Source organism: Arachis ipaensis, chromosome B3 (assembly GCF_059453495.1).
Source record: "Arachis ipaensis isolate K30076 ecotype BB chromosome B3, ASM5945349v1, whole genome shotgun sequence".
In the NCBI taxonomy this organism is placed as follows: Eukaryota; Viridiplantae; Streptophyta; class Magnoliopsida; order Fabales; family Fabaceae; genus Arachis; species Arachis ipaensis.
Genome location: NC_142438.1, coordinates 2,141,564 through 2,162,123, shown reverse-complemented (window position 1 = coordinate 2,162,123; position 20,560 = coordinate 2,141,564). Strand labels below are relative to the sequence as shown.

General features: G+C 37.6%; 2 protein-coding genes across 2 annotated transcripts; both read left to right on the top strand.

Moving 5' to 3' along the window:
• The first annotated feature begins 65 nt into the window (after positions 1–65).
• On the top strand, positions 66–1,614 carry LOC107629338 (Pollen Ole e 1 allergen and extensin family protein). Its single transcript, XM_016332106.3, has 2 exons — positions 66–261; positions 428–1,614. The coding sequence occupies exons 1-2, from the start codon at positions 129–131 to the stop codon at positions 787–789; spliced, it is 495 nt and encodes a 164-aa protein (XP_016187592.1). The 5' UTR covers positions 66–128; the 3' UTR covers positions 790–1,614.
• Positions 1,615–14,479: 12,865 nt separating this feature from the next.
• Positions 14,480–19,614, top strand: VAMP714 (vesicle-associated membrane protein 714). Its single transcript, XM_016332107.3, has 4 exons — positions 14,480–15,175; positions 18,145–18,335; positions 18,913–19,076; positions 19,223–19,614. Exons 1-4 carry the CDS (start codon positions 14,959–14,961, stop codon positions 19,311–19,313), a joined length of 663 nt encoding a protein of 220 aa, XP_016187593.1. The 5' UTR covers positions 14,480–14,958; the 3' UTR covers positions 19,314–19,614.
• The last annotated feature ends 946 nt before the right edge of the window (positions 19,615–20,560 follow it).

Genomic DNA, 20,560 nt, shown 5'->3' with positions numbered 1-20,560 from the left:
GGGTCCCCCAATATTTAATATGGTCAGTAGTATTTATAAGGTGCTAGGCTTTATATCTTCTTCTATACAAAACTAACATTTAATCGATCTAGCGTTCTTATTTTGCTTCTTGCATAGCTCGCTCAATAATGGCCTATGCTCAGGTGATCACAGTGCTTCTCTTTGCACTAGCTCTAGCCAGAATTGACCCCTCAGCATGCCAGCAAATTGTGAAGGCAAAAGTCTCTTGCCTTGACTGCAATCACGGCTACCATTTATCTGGTTTGTCTCAACTTGCTTAATCCATCATTTACTATTACTATCTAAAAGTATCTTTTGAATCTAAGGGATGAATGCTCATTTTGTGAGTCACTTGTCCATTATACTTAAAACCTTGATGATGAAATGTCTAGCTATCTTGATTGTACACTCCACCCTTTGTTTTCAGATATTAAGGTTTCAGTGAAGTGCGAAGGTGTGAATAAGCTTGCTATGGCAAGTACAGAAGATGATGGATCCTTCAAGGTTGCCCTTCCATCTTCTTCTGTGAATTGCATAGCAAAAGTTCTCGGTGGGCCAGTTCAGCTTTATGCTTCGAGGAAGAACCAAGTCTCAAAAATTGTAAAAGGAAAAGACCATAATAGCTACACCATTTCTTCTCCTCTTAGCTTCATGACATCACGCCCCAAGAAGGCTAACAAGAACCAAGTGGGTTCTTCCAAAACAGTTGATCTTCCTCTGCCTCCAGAGTGGGGTTTGGCTCCATCTAGTTACTACGTACCTTTCATTCCCATCATCGGAATACCTTGATAGATCGTCATATCATGCATGCATGTCTTCATCTATCCAGCAATTCAAGTAACATAATATATCGGGCACTTCTAGCATGCATATACTTTAACATGCTTAAGATACTTTTATAGGGTGGTTTTGTTAGTTATTGTTGTGATAAAATTTAATTTTGGTTTTACTTAATCCTTAATTATTCTTAGCGCGATAAAATAATTCTCCGCACAAGAAAACAGACGCAGCAAGCCTTAACTAATTTCGATTTTGTCCCATAATAATGTAACACTCGTTTTTCAGCTGGAACAATATCAAAGTGAGTTAAAAAGGCATATTATATCTGCTTTTTTGTGTGAAAGATTTTTTTACTGCACTAAGAATCAAGTAAAACCAAAATTTAACACTAGTCATAAACAGTCTAAATAAAGTTCCCCACTACATATATATCACAATAATGACAAAACCAACCAACAAATAAAGATATCTTAAACATGTTAAACATAGACAAACTAAAAGCTCCCGAGTATATTTATAGTTACTTGATGGAATAATAATTCATCATAACGAAGAATAGAGTAATTTTAATTCATATATGTGGTCGTCTTGTTTGTGTAGTAGTAGTAGTATTGTAGTTGTTTTTTTTATATATATATATATATATAGTGTGTGTGTGTGTATGTGTGTGCCTTTGTGGTCGTATATATATATATAGTTTATTGTGTGAGTAAAAGATATAATTTCCAGCTTCAAATAAGGAAAGTAATTAATTGTACTGGTTTGTAACTTATCTATTGTTAGAGTATGAACTTTGCTAATTCTGTAATTCATATATATCTTTTCTGGAGTTTTTATCTCAGCCTCATCTACCCCTTCTCTTACAGAAATGATGTGTGTGTGTGTGAATCTCTTTCCCCATGAATGACTGGCGTAAGTATAACTTTTTTTTCTTTTACTTTATTTTATTTTTGGGTTAAAGAAAACAAGAAAAGACGAACGGTTCCGCTACGTTACCAACAGCATATCTGCCAACTTCTGCCAACTCTTATTTATAATTGTGTTTCATAGAAGTGTGTTCGTGGATGTGTCTAATAAAAATGTCTTTTTTATAGCTGTGTTTAATAGAAGTGTCTTTATAGATATATTTTCTGGATGTGTCTCTTTATATATGTATTTAAAATATATTAATTATTAGACACATCTACGAACACACTTTCATGAAACACAATTATAAATAAGAGTTGGGAGAAGTTGACAGATATGCTGTTGGTAACGTAGACTTTTCCAAAGAGGAAACCAGAAACAAGCTAACTCTAGCTTCCAGAAACGACAATGAAACGCTAGCTAGGAGGCTGGATTTGTATGCCCCCAAATTCACTTCAGTCTCGACAAATTTATTTCAAGCAAATTTACTTAAAGTTTTTTATTGCTAACAAATGATAAAAAAAAAGGTTTGTAAAGTGAGAATATTATTATAATTAAAGACTAAAGTGTAGGATTTTTACTGTTGAGTTTTTATTCTGTAGATCTAATAATATAAAAACAAATACTAGGTGCATTCTGTTAAAAATCATCTATCAAATTATTTATTATATATTTGTGTATATATCTAATATAGTTGAAATAAAAATCTCATTTAACTTTTAAAGTAAACTTTTATTTTGGAAAAGCTAAATCCAATTAAATCTGATTTCTCATCATAAAACTTAATTTATATTACTTTTCTTGTTTGACTTTCACATAAAGATATTGTTTTGTAAATATTCACACTTGATCTTGTCTTTTGGAAAATTAAATGAAAAAATCCACTCTAAAAAAATCAAACTATATATCTAAAATGTCATTTAAATGGTAGGCATATTACACTGTTGTATGGGGGAAAATCAAGTTTTAAAAACAGTATGAATGATCAACTTAATAAAACACACATATCCCAGCCAAACGAAGAGCAAATAGAAAGCAATTAAAAAAGAATTTCTAATAACAATGTAAAGAAGCAGCACAGTCAATGGGAGTAGCACATGGTCATTGATTATGCATCAACGAGCACGGCATGAGCATTAAATAAATGTACCGAAAAATAAAGAGCGAAGCGGGGCCACCGGAAAATATCAAGACCAATCCCTGCTCTGCTCTGAGTTGTGCCAAATGCAAAAGACATAATGCGAAAATTGGAGAAGCAAGTTTTGTGTCACGGAAAATTTTAGAATGTTAGATTTAACAGTGTTTGTATAATTTTTTAAAATGTTTAAGAATGTTCTAGATGATTCCGAAATATTCTAGAATGTCTTAGAAGATCCTGAAATACTCTAGAAGGTTCTAGAAAAATTTTGGAAGGTCATAAAATATTCTAGAAGAATATGGATGTATATAGGAGTATGAATAATAGTATAAAAAAATCTAGAAGTATTTAAAAAGTTGTAATAGGATAGATATTTGTAATGAAGGTTTTAGATAATTAATTTGGACTGTTGATTAGATTTAATTCTAACCATCAATTAAAGAGGTGAATGGCTATAAATAGGAGGAGAGAGTTAGTGTGAGTCATGTGTGAATCACTTGTAATAAACACTTGAGTAATAGAGTATTCTTTCTACCAAAGCTTTCTTTCCCTTGTGTTCTCTTGTGTTCTTAGCTTTCTTACTAAATACTGAGGGTTAGGCTGACTTGGTCTTAGCTCAAGAGGTTGAGTAAGTCCGAGTGCCGCCATGGTAGCGTTGGAGTGTGTCCAAGGCTGTGACAATTTGGCATCAGAGCAAAGTTCGAGAGGGAGCACAAGTGGTTTGTGGGTATCGCTTCTAGTGTAACCATGGAGCATGTTGAGTCTTAAAGAGGAATAAATGCTATTCCTTCTCAATGGGGAGGCAAGAAGGTCCGTTCTTCAAGTGAGCCTAGACGTAAGGACTCTAACTTCTTAGAAGAGAGAGTTTCTGTGTTGGAGAATGTTCTATCCTCTATGGATGAGCGTTTCCAAAGGATAGAATATGATGAGACCCTCGAGACTCACATGTTAGGAGAACTAGATGCTTTCAAAGAAAGCATGCTCCAAATCGAAGAGAATCTTGAGAATTCCTTAAAACTATTTGAGGAAGTTCGAGTTTAGTTCAAGGAGGCAAAATCTCGACCAACCATTATAAGGGAGACGACAAAGATTGATCTCCACAAGCCAAAGGAGTTCAAGGGTGTGAGGGACGCTCGAGAGGTGGAGAACTTCCTATGGCAAATGGAGAGGTACTTCGAAGGCCAAGGAGTGGTCGAAGAAGCAATAAAGGTACGCACTACAGCTCTCTACCTTTCTGATAATGCTACTTTGTGGTGGAGAAGAAAATGCGTAGATATGGAGAAGGATACTTGCAACATAGGTACATGGGAAGATTTCAAAAGGGAATTGAAAAGACAATTCTTCCCTGAGAATGTGGTTTATGAAGCAAGGAAGAAGTTGAGGGAGTTGAAGCACAAGAGTACAATTAGCGACTACGTAAAGGAGTTCACTACTCTCACGCTTCGAATTCCCAATTTAGCATCAGAGGATGCATTGTTCTTCTTCATTGATGGACTCCAACCTTGGGCAAATCAAGAACTACAAAGAAGGAATGTTAAGGATGTCGATGAGACCATCGTGGTGGCCGAATCACTCACTGAATATCATAGGGGAGACTCTAAACCCAAGTCTTCCTCCAAGTCTAGTTCTACTAAAGGTGGGGGAGACAAAGGGGAAGAGTTTCTCAACCAAGAAGGAAGGAAAATACTCTTCAAAGAAAGAGTACGAGGAAAAGAAGAAGACTTTTGTACCCAAAGGAGAATGCTTCGTGTGCAATGGACCACACCAAATGAAGGAATGTCCCAAGCTAGGGACTCTGACATCTATCGCCAAGGAACGAGAGGCCCAAACTCAAGTAAATGAGTGTGTTGGATCTATCCAACTCATGAATGCTATGAAGGGCAAAGAAGCAAGCACCGTAGAAAAGAAAGGCTTGATATATGTCAAAGCCTTTATCAATGAAAAACCCGTCATGGCTATGATCGACATTGGTGCTACACACAACTTCATCACGCCTGATGAAGCAAAGAGATTTGGGTTGAAGATCACCGAAAAGAATTGCTAGTTCAAACCCGTGAATACCAAAGGTGAAATCCTTAAGGGAGTACCAAAAGGGGGTTGAGATGACTCTTGGTTCTTTGAAGGGCCTTATGGATTTCTCAGTAGCACCCATAGACGATTTTAAAATAGTCATCGGGATCAATTTGCAAAGGAAGACAAATATAATACCTATGCCATACTACGATATAGTATGCGTCATGGAGAAAGGGTCTCCATGCATGATCCCTACAGTCTCTAAAGCTGGAGGACCATCGATGCTCTCTGCTATGCAACTCAAGAAAGGGTTCAAGAAGGGAGAGATTATATATTTGGCTCTATTACAAGAGGAGTCAACATGGGAAAGAGAATACATTCCTCCGAAATCAAGGAAGTCCTTGAAGAAAATAAGGATGTGATGCCTCCCGAGTTGCCAAAACAACTACCACCTAGGAGGAAGGTGGACCACTAGATTGAATTGGAGTCAGGAACAAAGCCGCCTGCCTCAGCACCTTATAGGATGGCACCGCCAGAACTTGAGGAGTTGAAGAAGCAATTCAAGGATTTGCTAGATGCTGCGTTCATCCGTCCATCGAAGGAACCTTATGGCGCACCAGTCTTGTTCCAAAAGAAGCATGATGGTTCGTTGAGACTATGCATCGACTATCGAGCACTTAACAAGGTAGCCATCAAGAACAAATACCCTATTCCTTTGATAGCCGATTTGTTTGATCAACTTGGTAGAGCCAAGTGGTTCTCAAAACTGGATTTGAGGTCAGAATATCACCAAGTGAGAATTGCTGATGGTGATGAGCCTAAGACCACGTGTGTCATGAGATATGGATCGTATGAGTGGTTGGTGATGCCTTTTGGCTTGACCAATGCTCCTGCGACCTTCTGTACCTTGATGAACGAGATCTTTCGACCTTACCTTGATCGGTTTGTAGTGGTCTACTTAGATGACATTGTTGTCTATAGCAATACCTTGAAAGAACATGTAGAACACTTACAAACCATGTTTAAGATCTTGCGAGAGAATAACCTATATGTGAAGAAGGAAAAGTGTTCCTTTGCAAGGGACAAAATCCACTTCTTAGGACACATCATTAAAAATGGAACTTTCTGCATGGATCAATAAAAGGTGAAGGCTATCAAAGAATGGGAGCCTCTAAACAAGGTATCTAAATTGAGGTCATTCCTTAGGTTAGCTAATTACTATCGGAGATTTATTAAGGGATACTCCACCAAGGCTGCACCATTAACTGGTCTTCTCAAGAAAAATCACTCTTGGGAATGGTCAAAGGAGTGTCAAAAGGCTTTTGATGAGTTGGAGGCTGCTATCATGGAAGGACCAATACTAGCACTACCCGACTACTCAAAGGTATTTGAAGTCCACACTGATGCTTTTGACTACGCTATTGGAGGGGTTCTGATGCAAGAAGGACATCATATTGCCTTTGAGAGCCGCAAGTTGAATGATACAGAGAGGCGATATACTGTCCAAGAGAAGGACATGACCGCAATGGTGCATTGTCTGAGAACTTGGCGTCACTACTTGCTTGGTTCACACTTCATCGTCAAGACAGACAATGTGGCTACAAGCTACTTACAAACTCAGAAGAAGTTAAGCCCCAAACAAGCTACGTGGTAAGATTTCTTAGCTGAGTTTGATTTCGAATTTGAATACAAGTCAGACAAGACTAATGTGGTAGCAGATACGCTGAGTCACAAGGCTGGGTTGGCGGCTATTTCTATGGTTGAAGGAGATATTGTGCATACCATCAAGGAAGGGTTCCACCACGATCCATTAGCCAAGAAGTTGGTGGAGTTGGCTAGAGAAGGTAAGACCAAAAGATTTTGACTAGAAAACGACATTCTCTACACTAAAGGGAGAAGACTATACATCCCTAAATGGGAAAATCTAAGAAGAAAATTAGTGAGAAAATGCCACGACACCAAGTGGGCTGGTCATCAAGGTCAGCGAAGGACCTTGGCACTCATTGAATCTTCTTATTATTGGCCTCAAATGAGAGATGAATTGGAGAGCTATGTGAAGACTTGTCTTGTGTGCCAATAAGATAAGATTGAAAATAAAACACCAAGTAGGTTGTTGGAACCTCTACCTATATCAGAGCGACCGTGGGAAAGTGTCTCTCTAGATTTCATCTCCGCCTTATCAAAGTCTGAGGGGTTTGGATCTATTCTCGTAGTAGTGGATCGATTTTCGAAGTATGCTACTTTTATACCTGCCCCTATTGACTGCACTGCAGAGAAAGCAGTACGACTATTCTTCAAGAATGTGGTGAAGTACTGGAAATTGCCTAAGAGTATCATTAGTGATTGAGATCCACGCTTTACAGGACGACTATAGACAGAGCTATTCAAACTCCTTGAGTCAGAGCTTCAGTTCTCAACAAGCTTCCATCCTCAAACGATGGGCAGACTGAGAGAGTGAATGCCTTACTTGAGTGTTACTTGAGACATTTCGTAAGCGCTAATTAGTCCCGGGCTAGTTTAATATAATAGAACCAAGAAATAGGTAAACCACCTAGTCAATAAGACTGGTTTATTATTTATGTGTTATTAATAATAAATGTCAATTAATGATTATAGAAATCAAATTGTAAACTAGTATTATGCATATAAAAGATAATATGGGGTCAAGCCGAAACATATCATGCTATTTTGAAAAGCTAATAAGCATATGAACAATGGAAAAAATGGTCATTAGATGAAGAGATACTTGGAAACAATACCTTTCATCAAAATTCTTTGAGAAGAATGCAAAAACAAACAACTATGTTTTTAAAAACTAAGCCTAATACATGTTTAACTTCACCGATCACAATATGTAAATCCTAATCAATTTCCAAAAATAACAAGTTACATCATAATCCACCTACAAAATCGACCCTAAACACATTAAAAGAGTTCATTCACCACAATAAATACATTACTCTCAAAATAAAAAAAAACAGAAATACATGCTCTTTTGCTAACTGAATCATTAGAATACAAATAACATTAGAGAAAAATTGAATAACATTCCATTTAAGTTAAAACAATAATCAAAATCTCATTCTCTCTTTTTCAATCAAAGATAGGATATAGGTTACAAAATAAATAATTTTTTTACCTTCAACTAGCGCCGAAAATGCTGCCTTTCTTCTTGTTTTCTTTACGAACTGTGAACCGACTCTCACCGGAGAAGAAGCACGTGATACCTACCGTATAATCATGCGTCTAATTCGAACCTCGATTGTCTTCCACGGAGTGTTTTTGTTGGGTTTAGAGAACCACAAAGAATAGTTTTTTTTACTAAGAGTGAAGAGAAGTGTGGTTGAAGAGTGAGGGATTGACGTTTTGTGTTTTGTCTTTGTTGCTAGGAATACGACATCATTTCGATTTCAACTCTCAAAGACTTAAAATGGTGTTGTTTAATAAGCTGAGGTGTACCCTTATCGTTCCATGTCAGTTTTTGTTAACGGCATTATCAATGGAATTGGCGGAAGGACTAATGTGACTAACTTAAAATATTTTAGGGATGATTTTGATTAAAAAAAATCTTTTAGAGACCAAAATAGAAATCGCGTCATCTTTCAAAGACCAAATTAACCATTTACACAACATGGGCAATGGAGGAATGACTGATGAGAGATGGGTGGAGTGTCTGAAGGAAGAACACAGTGAGACTTTACCAATCAAGGATATTACGGGAGAGAGTACGGAGAGGATTACTTCAGGTGACAAGGAGGGCTTACGTAAGGGTAGTGCTAGGTGACTCATAAGGTTTCGTTCTGTGATAAGGTGATAAGGTCTTCTGAAACCTTGGGGCTTGGCAGTGTTGATGTCTTGGATGGTGATACGATGGCAGTAGTCATGGAAAAACAAGGTGATCCAACACCCCCGAAGAATAGCTTTACTGAAGAATTTAGGAACTCTCTATCAGAACCTTACAAGGAGGCCGGAGGCCATAGTGATTAAGGTTCTTAGGAAACACTTCAGCTATATGGCCTTGGTGCATAAACTGAAAGGGGTATGGAGGCTAAAAATTGGATATGAATTTTGGATGTTGCGTTTGATTACTTCCTTGTCAAATGTGATCTCAAGGAAGATAGGGAAAAGGTTTTATTAGGGGGTCCATAAATGATGTTAGGTCATTACATCGCGGTTAAGCCATGGTCGCTGAATTTTAAACCATGTGAGGCCTCCTTTGGGGACACCATGGTTTAGATAAGAATTGCGGGATTAAGTATATGGTATTACCATGAGAAAGCCACGATGTATATTGCCTCCACTGTAGGTAAACCAATCAAGGTAGACCTTGCAACCAAGTCGGCGGAGAGAGGCAAATTTGCTCGAGCTTGTGTTCAAGTGAATTTGGGACTGCCGGTTGTTCGGAGAGTGGTTGTGAACGACTATGAATATAACATGAAATAGGAATGTTTACGATTGATATGTGAGAGGTGTAATTGCTTTGGGCATGTTGCAGGTGAATGTAGCGTGACCATGGTTACCTCGACATCTGTGGATGACTAGGTAGGGGAAGTTCACACAGCGGTGGATCATGAGAAATGTTCATCAGACAAGGTTCAACAAGTTTTTGAATTTGGATCTATACGCATTCTGCACTAGTTGCAGATTCTGCGGAGAAGATGAAGGCAAGCACGCTGCATAGGAGGAAAGAAGGGATGCTTACATTGGGAGAAGAAGAGGGCTAGACTAAGGTTTGTGGCATGGGAAGAGGGAAAGTGGGCCAAACAAGGAAGGCCCAATCTGCTACTAAAGGTAATAAACCTCTCATTTTTGGGCAGCAGATGAGTCAGGTAGTGGGTCTTACTCCTCTCAAGCGCGTCAAGCATCAATGAAGGATGGGGTGAAGATCAAGGGTGCAGCTATGGTCGTGCCATCGATTACTCCTACTCTTAAAATGGCCACAAGAGGTTGCACCCTGCCTCGTTGCAAAACTCACTAGTATTCTAAGCCAATGATGGTGCGTCAAACCAGTAGAACTAGAACCCATCGGTGGTGGCTATTGTTGCAATGGGGAGCGTATCTGAGCAACCATGAGTTGGGGAGAGGCAAGGAAGTAGTGGGAATATTGGAGGTCTATCGTTGCTTCATCAATGGACCTTTGCTGAGGTTGGTTTTTGTTTATGTCTATTTTATTTTTATGGATTGTGTAGATATAAGTTTTTTATCTTGGAATATTAGAGGGGCTTCTAACAAAATAGTCCGAGTGCATGATAAAGAATTAGTTAGTAAATTTCATCCAATAATTTTCATTCTTATTGAAACTCATGTTCCTTTCGAGACAATGAGATCCTTTTGGAGTAAGGTTGGTTATCAGGATATTGGAATTGTTGAGGCTAGAGGTCATAGTAGGGGTATTTAGGTTCTTTGTTCTAATTCTATGATGACTGTGAGAATGGTTGATGTGGCTGATCAATGTATCAGTTTTAAAATCTTTATGGGCAATGTTTCTAACTTTTGTAGTGCAGTGTATGCTAATCCTCATGTCCATCGGTGAATGGGTCTGTGGAATGATTTAATCAGGGTCTCTAATACAATACAAGGTCCGTGGATTATGTTAGGGATTTTAATGAGATTCTGTTGCAGAATGAAGTTAAAGGAGGAACGTTTAGTAATGTTAGAGCTGATCTTTTTGGAGATACTTTGACAAACTATCGACTATTTAATATGGGAGCTATTGGAAGGAGTTTCACTTGGTATAGGAAAGTCAGAGGGGGTTACAGGTTGCAAAAAAATTGGATAGAGCTGTCATTAATCAGGAGTGGCGTTTGCTGTTTCCTGAGGCTTATAATGAAGTTTTGGCATGTCTTCACTCTGATAACTGTCCCTTACTCATCAGATGTACAAAAGCTAGGATAACTAAGAAGGGTCCCCGTCTCTTTAGATTTCAAGCTGCCTGGATGACTCATCCGCTTTTTTGACATGTTGTTCATACAGCTTGGAATAAAGGATCCCTCAATGTTGTCAGGAGTTTGCTAGAGGATCAGAGGGATGCGCTTGCTTTTAATAAAGAAACTTTTGAAAATGTTTTTGTTAAAAAGAAGGAGTTGGAGAGGTAGTGGAATGATGTTCAGATTTCTCTCGAGAGTGGAAAAGATCCAAAGTTGAGGGTGAAAGAGCAATATATTCAGGAGGAGCTAAATTCTATCCTTCTTCAGGAAAAGATTTTGTGGTACCAAAAAGCAAAAATCTAGAGAGCAGTGGGTTCGATGTGGTGACAGAAATACTAAATTTTTTCACCTGCAGATGGTTATTAGGCAAAAGAGGAATAAGATCCATGGGTTATTGTTAGATGATGGAACCTGGGCCACTGAGACGCAGGTGATTGAGCAAGAAATGAATTCTCTTTCAAAAACTATTTTCTACGAGGGAGAATATTGACCTTAATGCTATGGGAGGTTTTCTCTGCCCATCTCTTAGCAATGAGGCCTATCAAAGATTTGTTAAACCGGTGACATTAGAAGAGGTGAAAAGAGCTATAATGACTATAAATTCTTTCAAAGCTCCGGAGCTGGATGGTTTTCAAGCTCTATTTTATAAAGAATTTTGGAACTCTCTTAGTTACGATGTGTTGGGGTTAGTCAAGAGAGTCTTTAAGGGCAAAATTTTAAATCCCGCTATTTTTGAGACCTTAATTGTTCTAATTTCTAAAGTGAAAGCTCCTTCTTCGTTAAGAGATTTTTGTCCCATTAGTTTATGTAATGTTCTTTACAAAATTATTACAAAAGTGATGGTGAACAGGGTCAGATTATTTTTTTCGGAGATCATCGGCCCGTTCCAGGGTGATTTTATCCCGGGAAGGGGAACTCTGAAGAACATCATTGTTGCACAGGAAATTATGCATTTCACGAGGGACACTAAGTCTAGAAAGGGGACTATGACTTTCAAGATTGATTTAGAGAAAGCTTATGATAGAGTGGATTGGAGATTCTTTGAAGCTTCGTTGGTCAGGTTTGGTTTCCCTATAGCTGCTATTAATCTCATGTTACCATATCTTTTGGTGCTTTGTATGGAGGCTCTTGCTTATTTTATTACTCATTGGGTTTCTCAAGGGTTGTGGATACCTGTGTCGGTCTCCAGATATGGCCCTAAAATCTCCCTTTTGGTGTTTGCTGACGATCTCCTATTTTTCTGTAAAGCTACGAAAGCTCAGGTAGGGGAGGTTATGCAGACTATGGAGTTATTTTCCAAAGCATTAGGATTGAATGTGAATCTTAGTAAATCTAAGGTTCATTTCTCAAATGATATTTCTGAGAGAAGGAAAAAGGTGCTCTCGAGAGTATTTACTATTTGCTTTTGTCAAGACTTGGAAAGATATCTAGGGGTGAATATTAGGCATGAAAGGTCTTTCAGGAGGACGACTCAAGATGTTATTGAAAAGATTCAGAAGAAGCTTGCTAGTTAAAAAGGGTGCGTGTTTGCTGAATAAGATAGGAAGACTTTGTTTGGTTAAATCGGTAATGACTTTTATTCCGGTTTACAACATGCAGCTTGCTCTTCTTTCGAAGTAAGCTTATGAAAAGATAGATTCTTTGATAAGACAATTTTTATGAAAAGGCCAAACTAATGGGAGACGGTTGTTGTTGGTTAAGTGGGATATTGCTATAACTCATAAAAGGATGGGTGGTTTGGGTGTTAGGGATACCTACTAAGCTAACGTGGCACTTATTGACAAATTGGTTTGGAATTGCTTCAATAATAGAGACAAGTTGTGGGTTCAGGTTATAATGCATAAATATTTTTGGAATTAAACTTTTCTTGACAACAACAACAATCAGAATTCTTCAGCCATTTGGAAGAACATTCTCAAAGCATCTGATACTCTCAAGGATGGGTTCAAATGGAATGTTGGGGATGTGCAGCAATCTAGGTGGTATGATGAGTGGATTCCTTTTGGAAGACTTTGTGATCTTGTTCCCTATGTTCACATATCTGAATATGATTTTGTAGTGGTGGATTTGTGGCATGATGGATCTTGGGAGGTAGAGAGACTTGCATTGACAATTCCTCTTTAGGTCAAGCATTTCATTCATTGTCTGCATTATCTGACTTTGGCTGACATGGAACCGGAGTGGAGTCGGTGACCTGCAGGGACAAAATGGTATAGTGCAAGAGAGGATTATCGTTGGTTGTTAAAGAATAAATTGAATTGGAATAAAAATAGCAACTGGAACTGGCTTTGACACTTGAATCTTCCGGAAAAGATCAATTTGACTATGTGGTTTGGGGTTTATAATGCTCTCCCAACGGAGGTCTTTCATTTCAGGTGGCATCTAGCTAGTTCAGTTATGTGCCAGAGATGCAATGCGGCTTCGAAAACAGTAGAACATTGCCTTAGAGATTGTGTATATTTCAGAGTTATTTGGCAGATGCTAGATTCTCGGATTATTGATTCGGTTGAAGGCTTCTCTGTGGAAGCCTGGTTTCGGAAGGTCATGTCTGATAAGGATGCTCTTTTAGGAACCGGAGTGTGGTGGTTGTAGAGGCATAGGTGCAATGACATTTTCAATGTTAAAAATCATTTGACATATCACAAGGTGGTTGCTCTTATCATAAGCACGGTAATGGATCTAAGGTTATATATGAATAAGTATACTTCTTTTAATACCTTCAGGAACCGTTTGTCCTGGAAACCTCCTGTAGGTAATAGTTTTAAAGTTAATTGTGATGCTAATTTGTTTACTGATTTGAGCTTGGTTGGATTTGGTTGTCTTATTAAAAATTCAAATGGGGTTGAATTGCGAGTTGTTCTGGTAGCTTTCCTCCCTGATATATCATCTGATGTGAGCTTTTTGCAGTTTGGAGGGGCCTTGTTTTAGCTTGGGATTGCGGATTGAGAGACATAGTGTGTAAAACAGATTGTCTGGACATTCTTCATCTTTTGTATGACTCTTTTGGTGGGTGTAAATTTGAAGTTGTTGATTTAGTTAACAAAATTCAGTAACTGTTATCAAGACCCTAGTACGAACAATTTGATTAGATATGTAGGGAAGCAAATAAAACTACGGATTGGATGACTAGATATGAATAGGGATGACAAATCCCAATCTCCCATAGCGTCACAACCATATCCCTAGCCACTCCTGCTCAGTGCTCATCATGTCGTCACCCCCTCGCCGCCTCATTGTCTCTGATTGCGGTGTCCTTTCTCCTTTTCACCGCTGCATGATTGTGTCCTTGTATATTGTAGTAATATTTTCTGATTTTTTTAATTTATTATTTTAAATTTTTCATTAGAACTTTTATATAAATGATCAATATAGAAAGATAGAGAATAATGTCCACAGGAAATAGAGATACACGAAAAATAGGAATGGAGAGTAATAGTCCCCCATGATAGAAATTAGGGCGAGAACAAAGAACAAATCTATGAGCAGGACTGAAGAGCGAAAAGGTGTTGTCTACTTCCGTGCTGTCTCGTTGCCATCCCTAGATATGAAGTTAGAAATAATCTCAATCATGTTATTTGATCTTAATCTTACGAAACTTTCCAACAAATTATTATATATGATTTTAGATAAATGTTTTACTTTATTTTTTTTTAATATTTAAACACCAAAAAATTAACCATTTACTCCAAAATCTACTCACCAAATATGTAACAGTAAAACTAAATAAACTTTTCATTAAAACAAATTAGATTACCTCAACAATTTTTCAATCAAAAGTCAAAACAGTGATGATCGACCAATGAGCCGGAGCCAACAACGCGTCACTTGGGTGGCTTCGCTGTCTCTGTAATCTGTATCTTAATCTTTCCCCACCCTGGAATCACCCGTGGTGGTTTAGGCCCTAGTTATCACAACCCCGGTAGAAAATAAAAAATTAACCAAACCCCCACCCCCACCCCCACCCCCCCTTTCCTTTTCTCCAAAATAAAAAAGCAAAACAAAACAAGAGGAAAACAGGAAATAGTAGGAGCGATTTCAACGTTTTCTTTTTGATAGCACCGTGGTGGTTCTATCCATGGGATTGGGACCTAGAACTCGAAGATCTAGCTAGAAAGGGGAATCAGAGGAAGAAGAAGGAATAGCAGAGGGACCCAAGAACCTTCTACAAAGTTCTACAGCCGGCGGTTTTGCGCGATGGCGATCCTCTATGCCTTGGTGGCCAGGGGCACAGTGGTGCTGGCGGAGTTCAGCGCTGTCACCGGGAATACTGGCGCTGTGGCACGCCGCATCCTGGAGAAGCTCCCGGCGGAGGCCGAGTCCAGGCTCTGCTTTTCTCAGGACCGATACATCTTCCACATACTCCGTTCCGATGGCCTCTCATACCTCTGTATGGCCAACGACACCTTCGGAAGTGAGCCCTGAACTCTTTCTTTTCTTCTTATACTTCTTGTTGTGTTATCCAATTCACTAGTATTTACGCTAGTTTGAACTCGTTTTGGGAGATTAATGGTGTTGCTTCTCCTGCATAAGCTTAGGATCTATCTGAGAGGCTTGAAATTTGTGTAAAGGCTGTCAATCAAGTTCTGAAATGTTGTTCTGTATCTGTTCATCGTTATCGAGAGAGATATTCTCGAGATATTTTACTATGTTCTTTGATAGCCAGTATGAGTTTATCAATTGTTCATGGTTGCTGTGCTTGATTGATTTTATCATTATCTCCCACTGTGCTCAAATTGGTCGAATGTGGTGTGCACTGGCATGATATCTTAAACTAACTGCTTTTTGAAAGGCTTTTTCCATCAGGGAACTGTGTGGACTCAGGAGTGAAGTCTGTAGCTTTAGGGGATGTGTGAAGTTTTAGAATATGCTCTAAACACTATGTTGTAGTAGGTTGCGAATACGGACTAAAATACCACACTTGACGAGAAAAAATGCCATGATGCATGATTCTACCAAACCTAGTCTTGCTTTAAACTGTTAGACTGTCCAGAATTTTTTTACTAGAATCGCTAGACCACACAGCTCCTCATAGTATGTGTCTGCTGACTTCTGATTCTTAAATTAGAGGATGTTCTCTAGCCAGATAGCCAAACACACACAATTTCTTACAAGGCTTCCAGAGTCAGCCAGAGGCCTAGTGCCATCTCCCACATACGAGTCTTGTAATATGTCAAGTTTTCCTTGAAAAGTTGTATGTGGTGTTGAAGCACAAAAGGATATCCTTTGCGTGAACCTCAACATGCTTTGCTTGTTTTATAACTGCCACCTGATAAACTTTGTAGTCTTTCATTACCTATTGTAGTCCTATATAGTTTACATAAAAAGCAACAACAAAATCCTAGTTTGGTTTGGTAAAGTTTTTATTTTTCAAAAGTAGCTTATCAAAGCTATCTTTTGGCTTTCTAAAAGTTATAGAAACTATGTTTGGTAAATCAAGCTAAAAATGTCTTTCAATAAGCCCAAGCAACAAAAATTGTGTTTGGTAAAATAGTTTTAAAAATTTTTAAAGACCATAATTGACATAAGAGTAAATTTGAATATTTCTTAATGTATGATATTATATTAGACTTTTTTAATTTTGATAAGCACAAGTCAACTTTGAAAAGTTCCTCTTTAGATGCTCTTTCAAAACACCGCTAACTTCTAAAAGCTGAAAACACAAGTACATGATTCTTTTGATTTACCAAATATAAAACGAGGTGATTGTGCTTTTGGTTTACCTCTTCAAAAACTTTTCCAAACCAAACCTAAGTGGAATCAGCTGCATGGACAAATGTTATTATACCTTGTTGTAAATCATGTTTAAATTAAGTCCGTTACTTAAATCTCTTTTGATCAGCTCATCCAGGGTATTTTAGGTCTCCCTCTATCCCTAGCCTCTAAGTTATTCCCATCTGATCCACCATTCCAACTGAGGTTTTCAAGATTGTGTTTCTTAAACTTTATTGACTCTGCTGTAGAACCTATTCAGTTCTGTAATTCTGTTTGCATTCAATGGGGCCAGATATTTTCCAACTATGTAATCAGCAGCCTGTTTTAATGTATTAACAAGTATGTATTGGGAAAGCAAAAATTGTATTAGCAAGTAGTGAGGCTGACAAACCATATTGATGAAAGATACATGTCCATATTTGAGAGACCTTTTAACTTTGTGAGGCTTTAGATAGAGTAAATTACCTTTTGTTCAGAACACTAATAAATCTAAAGAAATATTGTACCCATGAAAGATAGGTTTCGGTGGACAATACTACTCAGTCTCACCAAAAAAATCACTCACTCTTTTTCAAACAAAAACTGTTTGTCTTCAAACTCACCTCTCTCTCTCTCTCTCTCTCTCTCTCTCTCTCTCTCTCTCTCTCTCTCTCTCTCTCTCTCTCTCTCTCTCTCACACACACACACACACGCGCGCGCGCGCTCGTGCACACACACACTTTTTCTTTTCTAACCATCCCCCCCCCTCCCTTCCATTTTCAAATTTTCCATCGACTCTTCGAAATATTTTCAAGTTCCTCCTTCGGTTTGCACACATTGCTTTTGGATCCGAATAAATCGTACCTTTAAGAGCTACGGTGGATGAGAATTAGAAGTTTCTGAAGGAAATAAAAGGGTTAGGGTTTCGATTTTTCTAAAATTTTAGTTTTCGTTTGAAAAAGTGGTGGTCCCACCTGTTGCTAGATCTAGAGGGAGGCCGCGGAAGCATAGAAAAGAGTAAGAAATGGAAACTCTGGAAATGAAGAGGCAAGCCTTGGCAACCAGATCGATGGTTGGACAATTCATCCTGAATGAGATCCCTGAGTGGGGGTGAAGGGTTGGGGATCAGGGCTAGGGTGGGTTAGAGTTGTGATTGGAAATTTGAAGTTAGGTTGGGCTAGGACGGGTAGTTTGAGAATTTTGGCCAGTTTCTTAGTATTTAGGTATTATTATACACGAAACCCATCTTTCATGGATACAATGTTAGTTTCATTTTTTCGTGGATAGATTTATCAGCATTTTGATCATTTGTAGGTAGAAATGGTAGTTTACTCGTTTAAATATCTTTGAGATAATATAGAATGCTTTGCTCTTTATAACTTGTTAGAGACAAAAACTACTTGCACCATTAAAAGAAAGTGTGGCGTAGACTAGTGGTTTTCCAATAATCATTTGATACGCAGGACCCTCAGTTTAATCTTTTATAGTGCTACCTGCTGTGCTGTTTTCCAACTTTCTTTGTCGAAACCTTTGAATTCTAAAATCTGTTGGTAAAGATTAGCATATTTGTCTGTGCATCACAATAAATAACAAGTAGAAGTTATATATAAAACCATAGTCCGAGCAATTATGCTATGTTTTAATCAGCTTACTATAATACTAACTATGTTCCATTTTCTCTTTGTGCAGGGAGAATCCCTTTTTCATACTTAGAAGATATCCAAATGAGGTTTATGAAGAACTACGGTAGAGTGGCCCAATTTGCACCAGCCTATGCTATGAATGATGAGTTTTCAAGAGTTCTTCACCAGCAAATGGAATTCTTTTCTAGCAATCCTAGTGCTGATACCCTCAATCGTGTCAGGGGTGAAGTTGGTGAGGCAAGTGCACTTTAAAGAAAACTCTGTCCCTCCCCGTTTTGTCTTTATCCTTACCATTTTATTTATCTAGTATAATATGAGAATGGAAGACTATACAAGCTAATAAAGTTTTGATATGCTAAGTGAAGTTGTGCTGTGGTTTATGTAATTTGTAACCCTATGTTTCATCGTTAAGTTTCCCTTCCTCCTCATTGTTCTGAATTTTAGGTACCAAAGTAGGTTATTTTCACTTAGTAATTTGTATTTTGACGTGGAGAACGATGGCAGAGATATCAGTTATTAGTATTTTCTTTTATAGAAAGTTGTTATGCTAAACAGAAGCAGATACCCCTTGGAATCTTCACGTGCTTTTAGGAGGATGACCAAGAGGCTATACTAGATTACTAGCCAAGTTATATATGGTTTTTACTGAAAATCACTATACCAACATGCTTCTGTGTTGCACGTTGGGTTTTGTTTCTGAGTTGTATAGATGCTGTAATATGGTTCACTTCATTGATATTTGATTATCATGCATCTATGTTTTTGAGTCTGTTCATTTAGTTGGTGACGTTAAACTTATCAATCTGTGGTATAGATACGCACTATCATGGTGGACAATATTGAGAAAATATTGGAGAGAGGCGATCGAATTGAGCTTCTTGTTGATAAGACCGCGACAATGCAAGACAGTGCATTTCACTTTAGGAAACAATCAAAGCGCCTTCGAAGAGCTCTTTGGATGAAAAATTTCAAACTCCTGTGAGTTTAATTTCTTTCATATGCTTCCTATTATAGTAATTTATAAAGTATATGGATTCCAAAATCAGTAAATCTTAAGGTAGAGGGCACCTTTTCCTTTTGCTGGGATTCTTGTCTTGATTGTATGTGTCTTTGGTCTTCAACAGGGCGCTATTGACTTGCTTGATTGTTCTCTTACTTTACCTTATTATCGCTGCTTGTTGTGGAGGCATCACTCTACCATCATGCAGATCCTAGTTGACAGTTCCACAGTTCTCAAAATGAATCCTATCAATGTATGAATCGGAGTATTCAAAATTCGAATTTATGAGCTTGAGCAGGAAAATTGAGAGTCTAGAAACAGTTAAGTCTTTGTTGGCATATGTTTTTTCTCGTTGCTGTATTATAAAAATTAAAAATACAAGCTGGAGCCTGATGAAGTTCTATGCCATTATTGTGAGCTACCCATTTGTAAATGTGGATTATTGTAATCTTTTATCCAGGTTTAAATTCTTTTAACTTTATATTTTAATTTGTATACGCTATGACCTTTTTTCAATGCTTTGTCAGTTTGATTAATTGGTTAATGCTTGATTAATGTCTATCACTCTTATGTCTCTAAAAGATATACATAATGATGTATGTTTTTGGAAGGTGTTAAAATGTTCTAGTGTACTTGAATGGAATGTTGGTGTTTCATTTTCTAAACACGGAGATTTATGATAAAATATATGGAAAGATGAGATTAAAAGGAAAATTTTGTAGATAGGATTATTAGTCTGCAAAGCATGGTGAACTTCATCCACCAAAGGAGAGACAACATTTCGGTGCTGTCCTATGCTGTAAACTTTGCCCTTAGCCAGCTGCTGTTGGGAGGAGCCGAGGCTGGGATCGGCTTAGCATGATTGGGCTCCTTTACAACAAGCGTTGGATAATAAAAATTTAGTTTTTATTCTGTTTGAAAATGATGATGGGATGAGCATAGTGAAATGGTGTCATGGTGAATTATAGTGAAATGCTATAGTCGCGCAATATTAAGAAAAGCAATCATCAAAGTCTCAAAACGAGGGCCATTTTGGCGGTGAAATGTGTTCGTGCTACTTTCGAATGAAATTTGACAACCTTTTAATATTTTTAAAAGGTTTATGAATTTAACTAACTTTAAATAGTTTAGTACTTAGTTTAATAGTCTCTTTAAATAAGTGTTAGGAGTTCGAATATTATTTCATGCATGCAACAATTTATTGACCAATAATAAAACCTTAAATAAAGTTTAGATTTGTCACGAATTAACCCTTAATATCGTGGGAAAAAAAGGAAAAAGGTTTATGACTTTTGTTTGTACAGGAGTGGTTTTTTTAACTAAACCCTTTTTCTAATGTTGTGAAAGTTATATTATCGTTAACAAGAAATTTGAATATGATATAATTTAATGTAAATATTAAATATGGCAGAACATGCATAAAATGAAAACGTAATAGTTATTATACTAACGAAAGAATAGT

What these genes read in the sequence shown, in the direction of transcription:
- LOC107629338 (XM_016332106.3), top strand. Translation starts at nt 129, where the DNA reads ATGGCCTATGCTCAGGTGATCACAGTGCTTCTCTTTGCACTAGCTCTA. An exon ending in TCACGGCTACCATTTATCTG is followed by an intron (nt 262 to 427) that starts GTTTGTCTCAAC and finishes CTTTGTTTTCAG; the next exon opens with ATATTAAGGTTTCAGTGAAG.
- VAMP714 (XM_016332107.3), top strand. Translation starts at nt 14,959, where the DNA reads ATGGCGATCCTCTATGCCTTGGTGGCCAGGGGCACAGTGGTGCTGGCG. An exon ending in GGCCAACGACACCTTCGGAA is followed by an intron (nt 15,176 to 18,144) that starts GTGAGCCCTGAA and finishes CTCTTTGTGCAG; the next exon opens with GGAGAATCCCTTTTTCATAC. An exon ending in TCAGGGGTGAAGTTGGTGAG is followed by an intron (nt 18,336 to 18,912) that starts GCAAGTGCACTT and finishes TCTGTGGTATAG; the next exon opens with ATACGCACTATCATGGTGGA.